At 44.2% G+C, this 22,001-nt stretch overlaps 2 protein-coding genes across 11 annotated transcripts in view; one reads left to right on the forward strand and one right to left on the reverse strand.

Moving 5' to 3' along the window:
• Positions 1-1,056: 1,056 nt before the first annotated feature.
• ORMDL1 (ORMDL sphingolipid biosynthesis regulator 1) lies at positions 1,057-13,429 on the reverse strand. Its single transcript, XM_080667308.1, has 4 exons — positions 13,305-13,429; positions 11,435-11,615; positions 5,362-5,513; positions 1,057-2,466 (listed from the first exon to the last, which is right to left on the reverse strand). The coding sequence occupies exons 2-4, from the start codon at positions 11,606-11,608 to the stop codon at positions 2,331-2,333; spliced, it is 462 nt and encodes a 153-aa protein (XP_080523434.1). The 5' UTR covers positions 11,609-11,615; positions 13,305-13,429; the 3' UTR covers positions 1,057-2,330.
• Positions 13,430-13,542: 113 nt separating this feature from the next.
• The window catches only part of PMS1 (PMS1 homolog 1, mismatch repair system component), a 106,161-nt gene continuing 97,702 nt past the window's right edge, over positions 13,543-22,001 (forward strand). For 8 of the 10 annotated variants that reach the window (XR_013960553.1, XR_013960554.1, XR_013960555.1 and 5 more), the window contains exons 1-3: positions 13,545-13,645; positions 17,357-17,508; positions 21,502-21,684. Coding sequence is in view for 7 of the 10 variants with exons in the window: in XM_080667302.1 (XP_080523428.1) it covers positions 17,377-17,508; positions 21,502-21,684 (315 nt within the window). In the remaining 3 variants the exon portion in view is untranslated. Of the gene's footprint in view, positions 13,646-17,356; positions 17,509-21,501; positions 21,685-22,001 lie in introns of all 10 variants that reach the window. The other 2 variants (XM_080667304.1, XM_080667301.1) reach the window with 2 other exon arrangements.

The following is a 22,001-nucleotide window of genomic DNA, read 5'->3' on the forward strand; positions in this document are numbered from 1 at the left end:
AGGAGCTAGGGTAGTTGAACCGGCTGGTCTTCACCTCTGTGTGTTGACCAAATCCCAGTGAAAGCCAGATTCAAACTATGCTCAGAGGACGGTTTAGTGCATATGGAATGAAAGCAACAGAAACGGGTTGGGCGCTTCCCAGTGGCTCATTTTGAACCTGACACACCCCGTCCCATGTGAGTCACATACTTCTCTTACCGGCTTCATAGCTTGGGTTGTGCTAAAAATAGCCATTTGCCTCTCTCTTTTCCTTTGCTAAGAAGTATCTTTTGATATGAAACATTCTTTCATTCATGGTAATACTGTCATCAGGTCTCATCTTTGGAAGATATTTTGCTGTTTGCTGAGTCATTATGCTTATTTCATAAATTTACCCTAAGATGATTTTAACCATTTTTGTGTGTGCAGTTCAACGGTATTAAGTACATTCGTACTGTTGTGCAGCCATCACTACCATCCATCTCCATAACTTTTACATCTTCCCTAACTCTGTGTCCATTGAACATTAATTCCCTATTACTGTGTGACCCTTTTCTCCCCGACTCCTCTGGCCTCTGGCCACCACGTTTGTTTTTATGACTTAGACCATGAAAGGAAAACCATCATTTAACAGCACTACATGTTGAAGACTTGAGGTTTTAGTGACTGCCTTCACTTGCTTAATTTTTTTGCCCCATGGCATTTATTACTACATGAAATGATATGTATTTATTATCTATTCTCCAGCTAGACTATAAGCACATAAGGGAATGAACTTGGTTTGTCTTGTTTACAAACTGTATCCACAATACCTGAAATAATACCTACAACAAATATCTATTGAATCAGTATTTTTAAAACATGAAGGGGGAAAAAAAATAGCAGAAGGCCTGGATTAGAGCCAGATTTCTGTCTCTGAAGTATATCCAAAAATAGTAAACCTTTTGAGATAAACTTTAAAAATTAAGAAAAACAAAGTACTATTTTAAACTTTTTTTTCCAAATTCAGTTGCTTAAAATAAACCTTGAAAAGTAACAGTATAACACCGATGAATGAATTTGGAGATTTTGCAATAATCCTACACCAAAGAAAATTTTTATTGAAGTATTTGAAAATATACGAAAAAAAATACACAGGAAAAGACAAACATACAAAGGCATTATTACACAACTGATTTCTAAAGTCAATACTTTTGAAATATAAAACAATTATATTATCCCCCAAGTCAGTTTATTGAAACAAACTGATTTTAAGTTGGTCTATAACTTTTCATTCAATTTTGTTTACACATGTCCATAGGGTTTTCAGTTTCATCCCATATCAGAACTTCGTTTTTTTGGAAATATTTACTTCTCAAAGTTGTATATAGTTACTTCTTGCAATTAATGTCAGCAACTATCGGAAGCTTCTCTAAGTCACAAGAATTCAATATGGCTGCTGCTTTGGAAATAGTTACCCTACTGGGTTATCTACATGAAGACTCATGTACTGAAAGTCCAAATATTTCCTTTTCTAAAGAATGGCAGACTTAAATAATGAGACTGCTCAATCAAATAAGCAGAGACTTTTAAGTTAGAATATACTTTAACTGTGAAATAAATTATTTTCGTAATTGCTTTAGCAGCCTTGGGTCTGCAAAGGCAGCAAACGCCATTTTGTTTCACAATTAGGCGGCTGACTCAGAGGCTGTTTCTAAGATGCCTAACTACCTTCTATCGCCAGTCAGTCGTGAACGCGGACCTTCCTGAACTCAGTAAGTTACTCAATGTGACGACGATCTCATCCATCGACACACAACGATGAGCCAGCAAAATGAGAAAAAAAAATCCCCTCACGAGGCAGGAATTGGCTGATGTAAAACAAGAGGGCTATGTCCTCTTACACAGCACAGGAGGGACAGGTATGGCAAAAAACAACCTACATCAGACTTGGGAAGAGATGGTTTGGGTTACGTGTAAGTTGGCTTAAACTGACCATGGCGGAATGATTGGAAAGTTTCTTCTAACGTAATGCCCATTCATTATAAACTAAGCTGGCTTAGTTTCTTATAAATCTTATTTCCTTGGATTTATCTACTACACCCTCATTTTATAGCCTTTTAACTTATAAGCTGGGCCTGCCCAGCCTACCTCTAAAGCCTCTCTGAGAAAGGTACGAGATGCATTAAACACAGGCATCGTCCAGTAAGAATCTGCACTTCAAAACAGCACATGGAGAACCAGCACTAGGCTCTCCGTGTACATAAATACCTCTCATTTCACACTACCATGGAAGCAGTGAGGTCACCAACCACTCCTTCCTTACAGGCAACTCAGTAGCTGTAAAAGCTTTTCTTCAGTTTCAAAGCTTTTCAATACTTGTTAATTCCAAAAATCCGAACTCCATGTAGCTGTGGCACTTTGGGAATTAGCACACTCAGGAGAGAAGCTGTGTTCAGCATGAAGTGAGTTGGATCATACTTTGTATAGAAACTTGCCAGAAAGTATCTGTAGAAATGAAAGTTAAGAATATATTTAACATTTAAAAATAAAATTACTTATAATGAAGGCATATATGCACATTTCACTTCTGCAATTCTGTTAAGTGCATTTAATAAAATATGTTTGCTACTCAGCATCCTTTACGGCAGGCTTTCCTACTAGGGTTCACGTGCTCCCTGAAATTTCAGGTGTAGTTTAGTATTTGTGTGTTTCTGAAGAGAAGATGCAGATCCAGAGACATCATATTCTCTAGGGTTTTGTGACCCACCGAAAGGTTAAGAACCACAGCTGTGAGTGGAGAAAAATGGGGTTAGTGCATCAGTACAATCAGTGTCTTTGAACAAAAGTACTTGGTTGCCCTTTTAATGTTCTCATTTCCATACTGTGGACAAACAAGTCTACAACCAGTTTAGCTGGAAACTTGAAAGACACTGTTGTAAAATTCCAGTTGTTTTGCTATAACTGAACACACATACATATTCAGACACCCAACATCTGAGAATTTGTTTTAACAAGCCTAACCCGACTGTAAGGCCATTAATCAAGTCAGAAAGTCTAGTTTTACCCAAGCAGTACATCAGAGCACAGACACATCATCTGGCCCTAACAACAGTACCCTAATATAGACAAGATTTGGAGAATACCATAACTAAAGAAGTTAGTTTGCATTTGGGTGTTTTTATTTTTAGAGCACACAGGAAAGTATTCTTTTTTTTAAAATATTTTTTTAAATATATTTTACTGATTTTTTACAGAGAAGAAGGGAGAGGGATAGAGTTAGAAACATGGATGAGAGAGAAACATCAATCAGCTGCCTCCTGCACGCCCCCCACTGGGGATGTGCCCGCAACCAAGGTACGTGCCCTTGACTGGAATCGAACCTGGGACCCTTGAGTCTGCAGGCCGACGCTCTATCCACTGAGCCACACCCGTCAGGGCAGGAAAGTATTCTTATAGCTTTTCTCCCAAGTATTGTCGTTAGTTTCTCATAAGGGAGATAACTGTTTAAATATGGTTCAAAAACAAAAGCTATTTTCAAGTGACTAAAAATATCAGAGCTGTGCACATCATTTTCAGATCTAAATTAAGAAATTCTATAGTCTTGCCCTGGCCGGTTTGGCTCAATGGATAAGAGCTTTGGCCTGCAGACTGAAGGGTCCCAGGTTCGATTCCCGTCAAGGGCATGTACCTTGGTTGCGGGCATATCCCCAGTGGGGGGTGTGCAGGAGGCAGCCGATCGATGTTTCTAGCTCTCTATCCCTCTCCCTTCCTCTCTGTAAAAAAATCAATAAAATATATTTAAAAAAAAAAGAAATTCTATAGTCTTAAACTTACTTTACAAACTATATAGTCAGAAAATTCTTGAGAATAACCCATATTCCTTAATCTTTGCTTTTAAATCACTTCTTCCTGTTTTCATATACTTTAACACTGCTGTTTTCCTCCATTCAATGAACAAAATAGGATATCATTTGCATTTAGTAAGCTTATTTGAGTTCCCATCATCATTATGGGTTTAATCTATAATCTGCTATGTTGGAAATAATAAATCTTCTCAGAATGCTTTCGACTTATCATACCATAGCATATGTCCCCTTTATGTCCTTTAATGCAACGGTTGCCAACCAGTGGTCCGCAGACCATTGGTGGCCCGCGAGGTCCGGAAGGTTGGCGACTGCTGTGTTAATGAACAGAAATTGTGTGTGTGGACTACATAGAAATTACTGTACTATACAAGAAAAAATAGACAATCTTCCAAGGAAATGCAAAACCCAGTGGGAATCAGTGTGACAGTGTTTATTTGCCAAAGAATATTCTGGAAAGAGACCTGTAATAGAAGCTAGAAGTTTAGGGTTTCGTCTGTGCTTTTGACTCCAACTACCTGCAAGATCTGGAGCAAGGTAATGTACCTGAGACTGTTTCTTTAAAAATCTGGGCTAACAATTCACATCTCACCACCTGACAAATAATGATCAAATAAGAAAATTTCTTATTGTCACCAAATAGTATCAATGCTACATAATGGTTTTAATGCTGCTTTTTCAGTTATGCAAGGAATTTAACCCGATGCCAGATACAAGGTTAAATGCTTTACAGATGTCACATCATTTACTTCTTATAGTAGGTGCCACAGCATTTTATTTAGGAGCAAACTACACTGGCCAAGTGATCCAGGATTCAACCCCGGTCTAACCTCTACTCTCTAAACCAGTGGTTTTCAACTGGAGTGCTACAAGCGTGTTTAAAACATGCAGTACCTCCCTATTCAGTCAGGGGCAATGATCTCTTTTCCCTTAGATTCTCAAATAAAAAAATGTCAACAGCCAACAATAACCACCTGGTGTGAATGAATCGAAAGTATCTTTTTGGTCAGATCGGCAAAAAAATATATACATTTTGGCGTGCCACAGAATTTTAATAATTAGTTTGTGTGTTCCAGGAGATGAAAAAGGTTGAAAATCACTGCTCAAAATCATGCTTTCTTTACCAAGGAGTTTGAACATCCTAATGGGGCAGGTGGTCAATGAGGTATGTCTGAAATTGTCCAAACCCTTGTTTAGAGAGATCAATCTGATAGTGGACGATAAAGAAGACTATGTGTGTAGTTTTCTGATAAGCAACTTATGAACATGAACTGGAATACATTTGACCTGTTTATCCTAGAATGTCTAGGTGTACTGATGGGCGTGTAATGTTGTCTCCATATGCTACTGGCTGAAGTGAAACGTGCTTTATTACAGCTTGTTAAAGATTTTGCCTGTATTTTATATTCTACCTGAGGTAGCTATTTATTGACAGAAGTTTTTAACAAAGTATTATTTCTAGTTCAAATCCAATCTAATAGAACAATAGCTGCCTCTCACCTAATCCTCCTCCTCCCTAAAAGTCTGCACCACTTACAGAATTATTGGCGAAATTGTGAAGAACTTCCGTGAAGATGTGAACTGCACTCCATAGTCGAGTTGTTCCCAGTGAGTTAGGAGCCTTGCCTTGCCCTGGTCCGGAGTTTCAAAAGGCGTTCCTTTCACGGCATGCAGAAACACATACATCCCCTGGAAAGCAAACACGGGAGTGTACAGCAACATCACGTACAAAACTGGTATTTGTCAGTAAGCATCACGACAGTTCCAGACTGCTTGTGACAAAGTGTAAGATTTCACTTATAGCTCAAGTTTTAACCTTTTACATTATTGTTTCCTCAGAGTACAGTAAAACTTCCAGAGGCAGATAATATTATTGGGTGAAAAGTCAACCAAAAGTAACCTGCTTTCATCTTTTTATTAAACTGAAAATAAAAAGTAATATCTGGGTAACTTTATATAATTACATTTAGATTTTTTCCTAAGACCTTTCCTATTCGGAAATAGGGTTACCTTTTCCCCAATGTGTAGGAAAGATTTATTGTGGCATATTAGTAAATGTGATAATCTAATAAAATAAAGTTAATTCAGTAACTCATGCACTTTAGGAGCTCAAAGCCACATGGATTTTTAATTTTAGGATCTTGAAGATGTATTCAGATGTATAGCCTATATAATAAGGAGGTAATATGCAAATTGACCATCACTCTAACACACAAATGGCCACCCCCATGTGGACACAAGATGGCCTGCAGGGGAGGGCAGTTGTGGGCGATCAGGCCAGCAGGGGAGGGCAGTTAGGGGTGACCAGGCCTGCAGAGGAGGGCAGTTGGGAGCAACCAGGCCAGCAAGAGAGGACAGCTGGGGGTGGACCAGGCCTGCAGGGGAGGACAGTTGGGGGGGACCCAGGCCTGCAGGGGAGGACAACTGGGGGGGATCCAGGCCTGCAGGGGAGGACAGTTGGAGGGGACCAGGCCAGCAGGGGAGGACAGTTGGGGGGGACCAGGCCAGCAGGGGAGGACAGTTGGGGGCGACCAGGCTGGTAAGGGAGGGCAGTTAGGGGTGACCAGGCCAGCAGCGGAGGGCAGTTGGGGGTGACCAGGCCTGCATGGGAGGACAGTTAGGGGCAATCGGGCAGGCAGGGGAGCAGTTATGCATCCATCAGGCTGGCAGGGGAGTGGTTAGGAGGTGATCAGACTGGCAGGCAGAGGTGGTTAGGGGCAATCAGGCAGACAGGCAGGTGAGTGGTTGGGAGCCAGCAGTCCTGGATCGTGAAAGGGATCCCAGATTGGAGAGGGTGAAGGCTTGGCTGAGGGACACCTCCCCCCCCCCATGCACGAATTTCGTGCACCGGGCCTCTAGTATTTATAAAATAAAAAATACAAATTAGTAAATAATAGTAATAAGCAAAATCTCTATCAGGAAAAATGGTTTTGAAAATATTTAACATTAGAACTGTCTTTGTCCAATAGCTCTCTTCCAAAGCAAAGAAGATGGTTTGCTGTAATAGGCATACTGTTCAACTCAATTTGCTTTTAAAGTCACAACTGTGCCTCAAACGTATATCTTTTTTTTTTTTTTAAATATATTTTATTGACTTTTTACAGAGAGGAAAGGAGAGGGATAGAGAGTTAGAAACATCGATGAGAGAGAAACATCGATGAGAGAGAAACATCGATCATCTGCCTCCTGCACACCTCCTACTGGGGATGTGCCCGCAACCAAGTTACATGCCCTTGACCAGAATCAAACCCGGGACCTTTCAGTCCGCAGGCCGACACTCTATCCACTGAGCCAAACCGGTTTTGGCAAACGTATATCTTTTGAAGTTAGTTTTTAAAAATAAAGTATTACTAAAAGCCAATGTGTTCAGTAATATGTTAACATGTCTAATTTTGTGATTAGGAAAAAAACAATGTATACTAGATTTGTTTTCCTTGCGATTATGATACCCATTTAGATTGCTAGGTAGCGCTTCATTACAGGATCACTATATGAGGAACTGGTAACAATAAAGTCTAAATATTATCATGACAGTTTTTCCCACTAAAAGTCATAATGTGATGTCATTTTTTTTCTACTCCTACTTTTAACACATATATGGAGAAAAACACAGAAAAATGAGTGATTTGAAATTTTACATCAGTACAGGTGAAGAGAGCCCTTATTTCCAAAGCTTAGTCTACTTCCTATCCCAGGCAATTCAAAAGTTGTGTAGCTGCAATAACAGCTAAGCTATATATTCATGATCATGTTCAACTGAATTTAACTCAACTTACATTAATAAGTTAAATGTACAGACCACAGGACATGCCTGCATATATGAATTGAACAGACACGCAGCCTGAAAAATGTCAATCTTGTAAGAGATGGCTAAGGGGAAAAAAGATGTATAAACAACTAGAATGTAGAGCAGCAATTGTACAATCCGGGTACTCGGGAGATGCAGGGGAAAAGGTTCCTTGCTGCTGAGGCAACAGCCCCGATGCTACCTTGTCAACGGTCTCATCCTTGAAGGTTCAGCTCAAATGACAACTCTTTAGTGAAGCCCTCCACACTCGCAATAACCTCTTGTCTGGGCGGTTGAATTTTATTGATGACACTTTCATTATAGCACAACACATACACTGTACTGGAGTTGTTTACATGTTGGTTTTCCCGTTCGCCTGAATACATCAGGAACAAGGGCTGGTATACAGCAAGTATTAGATATTAAGCCAAGATGACATTAAGCCAAGGAATGCTTATTCTGTTAGCATAAGCAGTGGTCGGCAAACTGCGGCTCACGAGCCACATGTGGCTCTTTGGCCCCTTGAGTGTGGCTCTTCCACAAAATACCACGGCCTGGGCGAGTCTATTTTGAAGAAGTGGCGTTAGAATTTGTTTAAGTTTAAAACATTGGGCTCTCCAAAGAAATTTCCATCGTTGTCCTGTTGGTATTTGGCTCTGCTGACTAAGGAGTTTGCCAACCACTGGCCTAAGGGAAACATTATCACGTGGGCTTTAAAGGGAACTAGGAGACAGAACTTGTATGGTTTCAGGGTCCTAGGAATAGGCTGTTGTCTACTCTAGGCCACATAATGTGTTCGAATTATCAAGAGACCAACAATCCTGGCATTCTCATCAGTATTTAGGATATATGTAATACTCAGTTTATTGTATGTTATCATTTTCAATGAAAAAGAGTAAAATCTTATCTGGCCATATATCTTCTACTCTATTATTATTTTAAATATACTTTATTGATTTTTACAGAGAGGAAGGGAGAGGGATAGAGTTAGAAACATCCATGAGAAAGAAACATCGATCAGCTGCCTCCTGCACACCCCCTACTGGGGATCGAGCCTGCAACCAAGGTACATGCCCTTGACCGGAATTGAACCTGGGACCCTTCAGTCTGCAGGCCGACGCTCTATCCACTGAGCCAAACCTGTTAGGGCTACTCTATTATTTTTATGTTTAATAGTTTTTCTATGAAATTTTAGCGATTTATACCCACATCAAAAGAATTAGGCCCTAAATTTGGAGTCACATAACTGCTACAGCTATGTCTGGTTAGTTAGGGTTTTAGTGTGGTGATCGAAGTCAGCAGTTTGCTTCCCTATGTTGTCAATTTCCTATCCTTTTCCACTGCCATACACCGTGCCTCAACCTCAGTCAACCAAACTGACAACATGAGGGAGTAAGATGACTTCTAAGTACATTTTATCCATGTGTCATAGGAGAAGGAAGAATGACAGGACAACACAAACTCATTCATTCAGCAAACACTTCAGTAGGTACTGGAGATACAGAAATAAAAGGTAACGAAGACAAACTGCTAATTGTAAAGCTATCATAAACTCCAGGAAGCAGCGTGGGGTTTCGCAGCTCCCTGGAGGAGATGACACTTGAGTAGAGTTTCCCAGAACAAGCAGGAATCAGGAAGAGCAGGAAGAAGGCAGGGCCATTAAATAGAAGAGCTTACGTCAAGGCAGAAAGGTGAGAGCAAGACGATTTTCATTCTCGTTAGCCCGTAGCTTGTGTTTGGAGATGGGCTGCAACAAACCGAGTTCCCTTTCTGGCCTCTCCACACTTATCAAGGTGTTGTATTCCCACGAGGAACTTAGCGTTTACTATGACTGTAACAGGGAATCACTGAAGGATTTAAACAGTGTGACCTGAGCAGACAGGCACTTCTAACTGTGGAGCTGGAATGGAAGAAAGAGGAGGAGCATCGAGGAGACCAATTATCTATTGCAGCGATTTCCAGCCCTTTCCATATCGTGGCCCACATAAACTAACTACTAAAATTCTGCCTAACACCAAAAAATATGTATGTTTTTCCCACCTGACAAAAAAAGGTATAATTTTGATTCATTTACAACGGACTGTTCTTGTGTTAGCTGTTGTCATTTTTATTTGACAATAAGGGAAAAGAGATCAGTACCCCCGACTAAATAGGTAGATGTCGCATGTTTAAAAATTCTTCCCGCACAGTTTGAAACGGCTGATCTTTTCGAGTAATTGACAGAAAAATAAGTGCATGAATTACAGCAATGCCAGTGGGGATTAAGATGAGAGGCAGTAAGGCAGATGGCCAGGGGTTTGACCGAATGAATAGGAATATATGGGAAAGGGTTACCTGAAGCCTGGGTGACCACATCGGCTAGTTTGCGAGGGCGGCCCTGATTTACAGCTGTTCTGTCGGAGCAGTCAATACTACAGTTCCCTTCCACCCTCCACGCAGCCCCAGTCTGGATGATACATTGTATCCATCTCTTTTCCTCTGTCATCCAGCTCTCTGACTTGGAAGACAGTGGTGCCTTTAGATTAGGATCCAAGTCAAAGGACTAGATTGTGGGTAGTAAGAAAGAGATCAGGAACGGGCTCCATTTATACTTGTTTGGTTTAAGGTGCAAGATGATCATTCTTCTAAAAGTAGAAACTGAAAATATGGGAAGATGAGGTAACTTAGAACATACAGCCTAAGAAGAGATGAAGAAAAGAACCCTGGGGAGAGAAGGCAGGAGTGCGAGAGGAAATAGAAAAGACCAGAAATATGTACAGGAAAAAGCAATACCACGAAAGCCAGAGGAAAAGAATTCCAATAAAAGGGATCTGATTAACGACGAATATTTCAGAAGTTACTATCAAAATGGTGTTTGCCCTACCGAAATCTGGCACTGAAAATGGACCAAATAAATGACATAGGCATGTTTCTACCACAGCATCCTTGTCCTCCTCTCGTCAGCTTAAAATACTCTCTATAAGTAAAATAAATATTAATTTTAAAAAATCTATTTCACACTTTTCTGTCTTAATTCCCAAGGCTACAGAATATGGTCAGCAGAGCTGATCAAACCTCCGATACTTTTGAGAGCTGTCATGTAACACAGAGGTGTGGTAATCAGCTTGAAGAAGCTAAGGCACCACAGGGTCCTGAATCACATAAAATATGATTAAGCTCCAAATTTCTGTACAGAAGTAGGAAATATACTTATAACATTTAGGAAGACTTAAGGATTGAAACAAAAAATATTCATTAGACTCCAATTAACCAAAAATATGTTACTTCTTCTGAAGTATTCTGGTTAATCAATATAATGTAGTAGCCCGAATTACAGGATCTTTGAAATTTTTGCTAAAATGACCTACTATTTTCTAGATTCTAGAAAACCCATGGAAGGAAAAAAGTCTTACTTAGAAAAGCGCCCAATGTTTAAATATAAAGTGTGACAGCAAAATATATTCCCATTCCAGACAATAAAATCACTGAGCTGTACACTTGAAATGGGTGACTGTTACATCATGTGAATTACATATCGTAAAACTGTTTAAAAAAACTAAGTCATGTGTTCTTCTTTATAAGAAAACTTTTAAGCTTTTTAAAACATTGTGTTTAAGTACACTTAACATAAAATGTACCATATTAATCATTTTCTAAGTGTATGTTGAGTGGTATAAAGTACATTCACATTGACAAGCAACATCTTCACCATCCATCTCCAGAACTCTCTGCATCTCGCAAAATTAAAAGGATCCCCATCACACGTAACTCCCACCCACTCCTCCCCCGTCCCTGACTATTAAGCCCTCAGCTGTCCAGTGCTAGTGGGAGGTGACGTGCTTACCAGGTTATGTATAACGTTTGTTAGGGTCCAGGCCACAGGAACACTGAAGAAGGGGATACTGAGTAAGACGATATGAAGCAAGCCGACGCCCAGAGCGTACGTCAGCCATATCCCACGGCTGTTCATGACCCGGGTGTTGGGATTCACCTCGCTGTGGGCAACGCCGACATTCATGTTTGCCCTGTAGGAAAGCAATGAAATGGATCAACGCCGACATAACGGGAACCTAAATAACCCCAATTCTGACCTGATAAAACAAGCTGTTAACCAGGATTATTTTTTTTTCTAGTTGTTCTGAAATAGAACAAACACGCCCTCTCAAATATGCTACTTGCAGATGCTGACAAAGGCAGTAAGGAATTCTTATCATCTGACTTTATGGTAAGACAAACAAGACTTGTTTTTATAGTTCTTGTGGGGAAAAATAAACAGTTAAAATCCCTTTCCTAGAACGTGTCTTCCAGCACGTTGGTTTTACTCAATAATGGGCAGGAAAACTCAAACTGAGAGAGAGAACCTACATTTTCTTATGCCACGAGAGCAAAGTGAAAACTGGGGAGCTAAATTTATCAACAGAATCAATGACTACAAAGAAAGCAAAGCTGACCCAGTCTCCTATCTGACGTCACGTTGTAGCAGACTCCTATCTGACGTCATGCTGTCCCCATAAAGGGCGTCAGGGTTCAAATCACTCCCGAGGAGGGAGCCCGGGAGGAACAAGGCCGGTGGGAAAGTTGCATGGTCCAGGGATAAGGCTGTTTCCCACCCTCGTGTACAGCTAGGTCCAAGCAACAGCCTTCCTTCTGAATACAGTAACTCCAGGTCAACGCAGCTTTTTTTTCCTTTCTTTTCGTAGGTTTTCCCTTTTCCCTCTTGCGTTCAAGATGAACACAAAGCATAACCTGATCGTAGTCCCCATGATGTTTGCTTGGGTCTAAGACTCCCTTAAAACAAACCAAAGCTGTCCAGAAGGATGCCTACCGCCCCGGTGAAACCGACCAGTGCGGCTGGAGGGGGGGGGAGAGTCAGACCTACCGGCACAGCTCCGACTTAACAACACACAGACGCTTCCTATTAGAGGTGGCAGCGAGAGAGGGCTTTCTCATAACCCCAACCAACCGCGGTTCCCAGGTCCAATGTCCCCTTCTCCCTCCAAAAACAAACAGAAAAAAACCTAGGGAAGAACCCTCCCTAGGCAGCCAGGCTGACGGCGACGACAGTGGGTGACACCAAAACGAAGCCAAAGTCTCAAGTGCACACGTGCAAGTACTGTTTCTAAGCGCCGCCAGGGACCGTGCATCGTCTTCCCGTGGGAAGCTATACTCGGGACTGACCCCACCCGCCATGACTCTCCCACTTCCCGGAGGGGGTGCTCGGGAGACGCACGAAACGCCGTCTGCCTGGGAGGCCCTGGGGGTGTGGTGCGGCCCTGCCCCGGCTCGGAGCCTTTCCGGGGAGGCTGCGGGGACAGCGGGATGCGGACTTCACGCGCAGAAAGCCTCTCCGCGCGGCCCCGAGGGCGCCGTGGTGCAGCAGGGAGGGCCCCGCGCCCGCCACCCAGCCCCCGCAGCCCCCCGCAGCCCCCCGCCCGCCATCGAGCCCCCCGAGAAGACCGGCTCCGCGATCGCCGCCGCATGCCGCAGCACCTCCCCCTCCGCCCCTTTCCTCTCGGAGCCGCACGTCCGTCACGGCCGAGGCCCGACGACACATCGCGGGTGCGAGCCTCACTCAGAGGCCGCTCGGGCCGCACCGCCAGCCACAAAGGGCGCGCGGACGCGGCCGGCGCCCACCTGCTCCCGGAGGCCCACCTGGGCTGCCTCCCCGCCGCCCGCAGCAGCACGCCCCGCGGCCGCCGTTCGCTCCCACTCACCCTCCGCCACACGCCCAGCGGCCGGCGCGGAGAAGGACCGGCTCCGCGGCGTCGCGTGTCCTCGCAGCCAAACGCCAGCGGTCGGCCCCCGAGCGCGCGGCCCCGCTCAGCTCGCGGAAGCTCTCGGCGCCGGACGCGCTGCCCGCGGATTGGCTGCGGGCGGTGCCAATCCCACGCTTCCCGGGGGTTGGGGCGGGACTAGGGCCACGCGCCTGCGCCTGCCCCTCCCCCTGCGCGCGCGCGCGCGCCGAGGGCGAATCCGGCGTCTTGGAGGCCGGGCGTGGGCTGCGGGCGGGACGTCGCTGGTGGCTGGTCATTGCCCACGTCGCGCGAGCGAGAAGGTAGTGTCGTGTGGCTCACGGGCGTTCGTTCGTGTGTTCTTGTGGGCTCGGGGCCCCCTCCCCTCAGCTCGCCCTGGTCCGAGCGCGAGCGCCCCTCCCCCAGGCGCGGGGGGGAAGCGGACGGAGCCGGGCCGCGGGCGCGCGCACGTGGGCCGCGCGGGTCCCGGGCCGGGCCGGTCCGGGCTGCGCTGGTTCAATGGCAGCCTTGGTCTGCCCTGGCTAAGGCGCGTGTGGGCCTTCGTGGCAGCCGGTTCCCCGGTTCCCCAGGCCTTGGGGCGTCGTTGGCCGGGCCCCGACGGCCTAACAGCTGGCGGCGCGGTGGGTGCTGCGTGTGGCGCCCAGCGAGCGGGGCGAGCGAGCGCCTCGCGGTGCCGGCTTTCCCACGCGCCGGGCAGGCTCCCGTGTCCCTAGTACACGCTGGGGAGGTGGGGCGCAAAGCATGGGTGTTCTCTGAGAACCGAGAGGGAGAACCCAGAGGCGTTGGTGCCGTGATCTAAAACCGAATTCCATGACTTGGCCGCGCACAAAGCGTGTGATGTGCGTCGCTGAGGTCGCTGTCCGCAACACGTCGAAAGTGCTGTTTGAGGATGTTTCTCTCTCTCTCTCCCTCTCTCTCCCTCTCTCTCCCTCTCTCTCTCTCTCTCTCTCTCTCTCTCTATATATATATATATATATATATATATATACACACACACACACACACACATATACATATATATACACATATATATATACACATATATATACACATACACACACATCCTGCATTTCTTGCATTTATGTTGGCCCTATGAAACAGTCGTGTTAGACTTCCTATGTTCGTTAAATAAACCATTTCACTGCGTTGGTCTCTGACTTCTGCTTCGTGTCCGGTCAGCGCTGCCCTCCCTGACGGTCAGGGTGTGAGTTCCCCCGCGCACATCTGCACCCCTGCATCCCTGCAGGCTGAGTCCTGGCGTTCCCCTGCCCACCTGCACCCCTGCACCCCTGCAGGCTGAGTCCTGGCGTTCCCCTGCCCACCTGCACCCCTGCACCCCTGCAGGCTGAGTCCTGGCGTTCCCCTGCCCACCTGCACCCCTGCAGGCTGAGTCCTGGCGTTCCCCTGCCCACCTGCACCCCTGCACCCCTGCAGGCTGAGTCCTGGCGTTCCCCTGCCCACCTGCACCCCTGCACCCCTGCAGGCTGAGTCCTGGCGTTCCCCTGCCCACCTGCACCCCTGCACCCCTGCAGGCTGAGTCCTGGCGTTCCCCTGCCCACCTGCACCCCTGCACCCCTGCAGGCTGAGTCCTGGCGTTCCCCTGCCCACCTGCACCCCTGCAGGCTGAGTCCTGGCGTTCCCCGGGACTCCCGGCCGCGACGTGCACGCCCCCCCATGCCCACCCCTCCACGTTTCCGAAGGTGCCGGGGGCGGCGCTCGCCGCGTCGGGTCAGGCTCGCCGGGTTGCGGAGCTTAACGCGAAGGGATGTGAGATGAGCACTTGTCTGTCCTCGGAGAACCCTGAGCCAGGAGGAGGGGACGCAGAAGCGGTGGTTAGAGGAACCTGGCGGGAGTGTGGGTTGGCAGTGAGGGAGAGGCGCTGTGGGGATGGAGAGGAAGGGTGGGTCGTGGGTCGTGGGTCGGGTGGGGCGGCGGGTGCCCTGAACTACAGCTGGAAGGGGGTGAGACCTTGGGAGCCAAGGAGGTGACCTCGACCCTCAGCGAGGTGAGCAGGGCTGTCCCGTGCGCCTGGAGAACCGTGGGCTGAGATTGGACAGAGGGCCAGCTGTCAGGGAGCTTGCACTTCACCTGGTCAGTAGTGGGGGATCTTTATAAAATTTCAAGTAGGGAAGCAACGTGATGACGTTTAAATTACAGGCAGAACCCTATAGGTGATTGAGACTCGAGGCAAAATATCTATTAGGTGGTTATTGCAGAGTACGAGGGAGCAATTTCGAGGGGCTGACCAGAGGCAGTAGCTGTAGCTGTAGGACTCCTTTGAGGAATATTTCAGTCGTAGGAGAGAGAGGACTTGGTGGCAAGATGTCGAGAGTAAGGGGCATTCCTAGGATGGCTGCTAGGTTTCCAATTTTGTCTTGTGCGATGAGAATGGCCTTCGGAGTCAAACATGCCCAGGTGTGCACGTGTGCGCCTGTCCCTTGCTGTTTGTGTGATCTTAAACACGTTATTACGCTTTTCAACCTAATCTGATAGAAGAATGACAATATACATATGGTGGTTGTGAGGACTGAATGGGGTTTTATGTATATAGAAGGTTAATGAGAGAAAGGTTCTGAGATCACTTCGGGACATGTTTAGTGTAGGATGGCTCCAGGTCATCTAATCAGGGGTCCTCTAACTTTTTAAACAGGGGGCCAGGTCACTGTCCCTCAGACCGTGGGAGGGCCGGACTATAGTTTAAAAAAAACAACTATGAACAAATTCCTATGCGCACTGCGGGCCCGGGACGCATCAGCTGCTAAGCAGGACAGGCAGCGGCCCCCGGCGGGCCGGATCCATGTCCTCGGCGGGCCCGCATGTGGCCCGCGGGCCGTAGTTTGAGGACACCTGATAAGTGATGGCATTTAGAAGGTATTAGGAAATAAGGCCCTGCCTTGGCGTTCAGGACAAAGGCTGGTGAGGAGACACAGGTGCGGTAAGTGAGGGATGATCGTGGAGGCCAGTGAAAATAGTGTGTGTCAGGGAATGAGGGAAGGCAGCGGTAACTTGCTGGGAGATGTGAGCTGTATCTTACGTTGGCTTTGGGGAGCCCCACAATTTGAGTGTTTTAAGCAGAGTCGTGTAAAGGGTAGTTACCTGATACGTCTGGGGTCTGGTTAGTTCAGGTTAATAGTGGTTTGCCGGGGCTGACGGGCAGACCCTGAACGACGGATGATGATTACTCTGGCACACGTTTCTGTGAAGAGGCTACGGGGCCAGCGGGCAAAAGGAGCCACAGAAGCCCCGGTTGCCTGCCTCCTTGGGCATTCATTGTCACAACAGCTTGAACTAAAACTGACCTCTAGGTACAATCAGCAGGGTAAGCACCCCTGGGAAAGCATCTGCATCTGTAGTGTCTTCCAAACAAGGACGTTTTGAAGTCTAAACATAAAGATTCTGGTAAATCCCCCCCCACACCCCCACCCGGAGGGCTCAGATTTGTTTGGAAAAGTCAAGGCAGAGTCTGCTGCCTTAGGCAAGGTCCCCCGGAGGCCTCTGGCCTTTCAGAGAATCCTCCTGACAGACTGTCCAACCACATCCCATGCTTCCCCACAGTAATTTTAGGTTCCGGAGGTCCGAACTCCCAAAGAGCTCAATAATTTAAAAAGGGTTTGTAACTCATCAAAACGTGCGGATGACTAATGCTGTTTCAGTGAGATGGCCATGAAAGCACGTACTGGAAACTGACACCTGCGTCCCAAAGTGTCGCAGCCCCTGGTCATTGATGGCCGGGCAGATCCCAGGACACATTGTGCCTATCCTCCTTCAGTTATTACCGTAACGTGATGTCCAACTAACTCTGTGCCTTCGTCTTACAGAGTGGAGATGATAATGACATCTGTTTCAAAGAGTGTTTTTAAGACATAAGTTACTTAATACCGTATGTGCTTACAATAGATGTAGCGTAGAGTGAGTCTCCATAAATGTGAGCTGCTATTATTATGGATGTTGCTATTAGTTCTGTTAGGAATGCTTACGGTTTTATTCTTACAGCTTTCACTTTTATCTTCTAGGTGCTCTACTGAAAGCTAGAATGAAACAGTTACCTACAGCAACGGTCCGCCTCCTTTCCAGTGCCCAGACAATCACGTCAGTGGTCAGTGTTGTGAAAGAGCTCGTTGAGAACTCCTTGGATGCAGGGGCCACAAGCATCGATGTTAAACTGGTGAGTGTCGCCGAAACCGGTTTGGCTCAGTGGATAGAGCGTCGGCCTGCGGACTGAAGGGTCCCGGGTTCGATTCCGGTCAAGGGCATGTACCTTGGTTGCGGGCACATCCCCAGTGGGAGGTGTGCAGGAGGCAGCTAATCGATGTTTCTCTCTCATCGATGTTTCTAGCTCTCTATCACTCTCCCTTCCTCTCTGTAAAAAATCAATAAAATATATTTTAAAAAAAACACAAAAAAAACTGGTGAGTGTCCCAGAGAAGCCAACACCTTTAAAGCAAAAAAGGGACAGATATTTTCTCCTTACAGCTATTACCTTTTCAGTAAATTATTCATAGGACATTGTATCCTTTGTCTTGTTTAAGAATAAATTCTTAAAAATAAATTGTGATTTAAATCAACATTAGTAACACTAAAGGACATTATTAAAAAAAAAAAATTTCATATTTAGGACTCCATTACATGAATTTAATTTGTATTTTCTACTAATAATTTATTCTAGGTTATTGATATATGCTATACTTATTTATATATTCTTATTTGCATTTTATTTTTTACCTAATCTGATTTCAAAGCTATTTCCTTTGTTGCTTCATGGTTTTCACATTTTTTAATTTAAGTGCTCTATATTAAATAATTTGAGTTAATATGACATGACACTCATGAGTTATTATAGTTATTTTGCATGTCTACCTCCCCTGTTATAAATTACTAGCTCATAGAAGTAAGGACTATATTTTTTTTCTTTTCATTTTTTGTGTCCCTGTACCTGGCCACTCCTGCTACATAAAAGGTGAGTAAATGATATATAAATAGTGCATAGATCAGGGGTCCTCAAACTTTTTAAACAGGGGCCAGTTCACTGTCCCTCAGACCGTTGGAGGGCCGGACTATAGTTTTAAAAAAAACTATGAACAAATTCCTATGCGCACTGTGGGCCCGGGACGAGTCCGCTGCTAAGCAGGACAGGCAGTGGCACCCAGCGGGCTGGATAAATGTCCTCAGCGGGCCGCATGTGGCCCGCGGGCCGTAGTTTGAGAACCCCTGGCATAGATGGTGAATAAATTTTGTTTGAGTGAATGAATACATTTTTGTAGTTTCCTAATTGTCAGATATTTACATTATTTCTAGTATTACAGTATTAGAAGTAATACTGGCACTAATATCTTTGTAGGAAAGAAACCTACCTTTTTCATGTATATAATTATATATATAAAAGCCCAGTGACTGGACCTGTGGAATGACCAGAACGACCCATGGCTATGACGCACACTGCAGCAGCCAACCAGCCTGATCCGATCCCCATTCGGCCCCTAACACCCCGAGTGGGGACAGGGCCAGCTGACCAACCGCCCACAGCCCCTCCCCCTGGCCAGCCCTGTCCCCAATCGACTCCCAACACCCTGATCGGGGGTGGGGCCAGCCGGCCAATTGCCCGCAGCTCCTCCCCCATGCCAGCCCAGCCTGATGGGCCCCCATTGGAGCAGGCCAGCCAGACCCCACCCATGCACAAATTCGTGCACTGGGCCTCTAGTATCTTATAAAATCCTTGTAAGAACTCTGTGTATTAACTACTATTATACCCATTGTACCAATAATTAAGGTTCTGAGAACTTGCCCAAAGGCATGTAATTTGTAAATAGGGGAGCTGAGATTGGAGTTCAGATCTTTCTGACTCTAAAACCCATTCAAGATCTTTCCTATATGCCAGTGACTCTCATAGTGTTTGGGTGCATCATCATAACTTAGGGAGTTTGTTAGAACAGCTACTGGGCCTTAGAATTTCAGATTCTTGGTGGGACCCAAAAATTTGCATTTCTAACAGATTTCTAATTGACACTGAGAATGGCTATTCTATACCATATGGAACCTGTTTTTAGATATAAGCTTTATAAACATGAAAAAAAATTATTAAACCCAAAGAAATACAATTTATTTTTCTTAGACATTTTCTGTATTCACTTTAGTCTGATTCTATTACAACTGATAGTAATTAAATAGGACTAGATAATTATATCGAACATATTTCTCTTAAGAATCTTAGGCAGACATCTTGTTCTTAAAGTTCTCTGAAAGGAAAATATCTTTGCCATCATTATTCTGAACTCCATATCAGGTAAATTATCTCCATTTCATTTATCTCTTCTGCAGAATTTTCTTGTCCTTTCATTTGGGGGTTGTTTCTTTGTCTCCTCATTTTGGCTGCCTTTTTGGATTTGTGACTATGTATTAGGTAGATCTGCTACACCTCTTAATCTCTAGTGCAGGACAGTGTTAAACACTGTTTCTGACTATATTAGGCAAAGACTCAAAGCCTCCAGAGACCACCTCTGCCTGCAGACCAACTGGATTCAGTTTTGATTAACCCTTAGGCAATTGTCCACAGTTGTGATGAGAGTTTTTCAAATAGGGTGGGGCAATTGCTTCTGCCTGGAGGCTAATTGTTATTTTCAGCCTCTTAATGGACCTCAGAAACTCCATTCCGAGGGGCACAGTGTATTACAATAGGGTGAGTCAAGCGTCTTCTCCCCAGGCAAAGCCACCGGTCTCTATGCGGTTTTGGAAAACAGTTTTTAAGAGTCATATTACGCAAGGGAGAGGGAGATCAATGGGGGGAAAAAGGAGACACATGTAATATTTTAAACAATAAAGAATTTTTTTTAAATGTCATGTTATAAAGCCAACGGAAGTCCTCTTACAAAAGTAAATGAAAGTACACATTTTTAACTGGCTATGTATTTTAGTCCCTTGAGATTTATCAGCTTTTTTTTTTTGTTTGCTTTGTAGGGTTTTTAAATACTTGCGTTGCTATAGAAAATAAGGCCTGTTTTATTATGGTTTCATGCAATAATAACTAGACTGGCTAGGAATGTTTTCCTAATTAGTTAAACAGGTAATACTTTCTGAAACATTTAAGTGGACCTTTGTGTTCTTTTTCTCAGATGACTATAGTTCTTATTTATATTTAAAGATTTGCATTTCTGTAGTTAATGATTTTCTATAAAAAACAGACCAGCTATTCCCAGGATAATTTAATTTTAAATTGGAAAGAGCTGAGGAACTAAATTTGGGTGTCTCCCCCAGTACCTTTCATATATATTTTATCTAAACAGTACTGGCATAAAAATATTAAATAATTTTAGGTTATCAAAAAGATATGATACCATTTTAAATACCAGAGTCACTATAAATGTAGGAAGATTTTTTTTCCCCTTTATAAAACTTGCATCTATGGCCATGCACATAAAACTTTGTGAAGTCAAGTTTATCATAGAAGTTTAGTACCAAATTTAGAATGTAGCATTCATAGAAAGTGTGATCCCTTTAGGAATTTAGATTTTTTTGTTATTTATACATATTTTTAGTATTAGCTAACAGTGCTAAGCTATGAATTGAGGGTTTTTTCCCTTGATTTTTCAAATTAAAAACTCACTGAGATTGCCAAAATAGGTGTATTTTCTCAGCAGTTTCCTGTTAGGTAGCTATGCAGAAAGAAATTTAAAGTTGTAATGTAAATATTTAAACTTCTTATTGAAACAAGTAGTTAAAGGGATAAAGTATTAAAAATCAGGTTGAATAATGATAATTGCTAGACTCTTGGTGGGTGTTGTTTTTGATGGTTATGGTGTTATTTTGTTTGAGAGTTTACATGTACAAAGGTGTTTGTAATTTAGAAGAATTTTCTTTAGTCAAGTTTAAACACAAATTTAAACATAAATACCTATGATACTGAGACAATTCAAGGGAACCTTAAAGATCAGACTGATTTTTCTGATTTTACAGTTGAATCTGAGTCCTGGGAAAATGAGGGGCTTGCCCATTGTATCATAACTAGGAGTTAGTAGACTTAAGTAATTAAACTTTTACTTCCTTAAGATTAAGTTTCCATGAGAGGTAAATAAATGACAATGTTATTTCACTTATATTTCTTTTTCTAAATGTTGTAACAGTTTAATGTCTTTATATACTAAACGTATTTTTTAACTTTGTATAGGAGAATTATGGATTTGATAAAATTGAAGTGAGAGACAATGGTGAAGGTATCAAGGCCACTGATGCCCCTGTAATGGCAATGAAGTACTACACCTCAAAAATAAATAGTCATGAAGATCTTGAAAATTTGACAACATACGGTTTTCGTGGTGAAGCCTTGGGATCAATTTGTTGTGTAGCTGAGGTAAGGTAATTTATACTATTTTAGTGATTTTATAATTACAGAATATTAGAAGTGAGACAAAACTAAGCCAGCAGAGAGAGAGAGAGAGGGAGAGAGAGAGAGAGAGAGTGTGTGTGCGTGCGTGTGTTGTGTGAAGGGCCCCAGCTAGGTATTCATTTATTCTTTTTTCTGTGGGCTCTGTAAAGTGATGCCTAAGAAAGAAAAATTGTGGGTGGTGGAGGTGGAGCAGTGGTTCCCAATGTGGGGCATATGCCTCAGAGGGGGGGGGGGCAATTTGAATTTTAAGGGGGACAATTTAAGAATGAGTTAACAGTGAA

This window comes from Plecotus auritus (assembly GCF_963455305.1).
Source record: "Plecotus auritus genome assembly, chromosome: 5".
Classification (NCBI taxonomy): Eukaryota; Metazoa; Chordata; class Mammalia; order Chiroptera; family Vespertilionidae; genus Plecotus; species Plecotus auritus.

What these genes read in the sequence shown, in the direction of transcription:
- ORMDL1 (XM_080667308.1), bottom strand. Translation starts at nt 11,608, where the DNA reads ATGAATGTCGGCGTTGCCCACAGCGAGGTGAATCCCAACACCCGGGTC. An exon ending in CAAACGTTATACATAACCTG is followed by an intron (nt 5,514 to 11,434) that starts GTAAGCACGTCA and finishes TTTGCTTTCCAG; the next exon opens with GGGATGTATGTGTTTCTGCA. An exon ending in ACAATTTCGCCAATAATTCT is followed by an intron (nt 2,467 to 5,361) that starts GTAAGTGGTGCA and finishes TCATTTCTACAG; the next exon opens with ATACTTTCTGGCAAGTTTCT.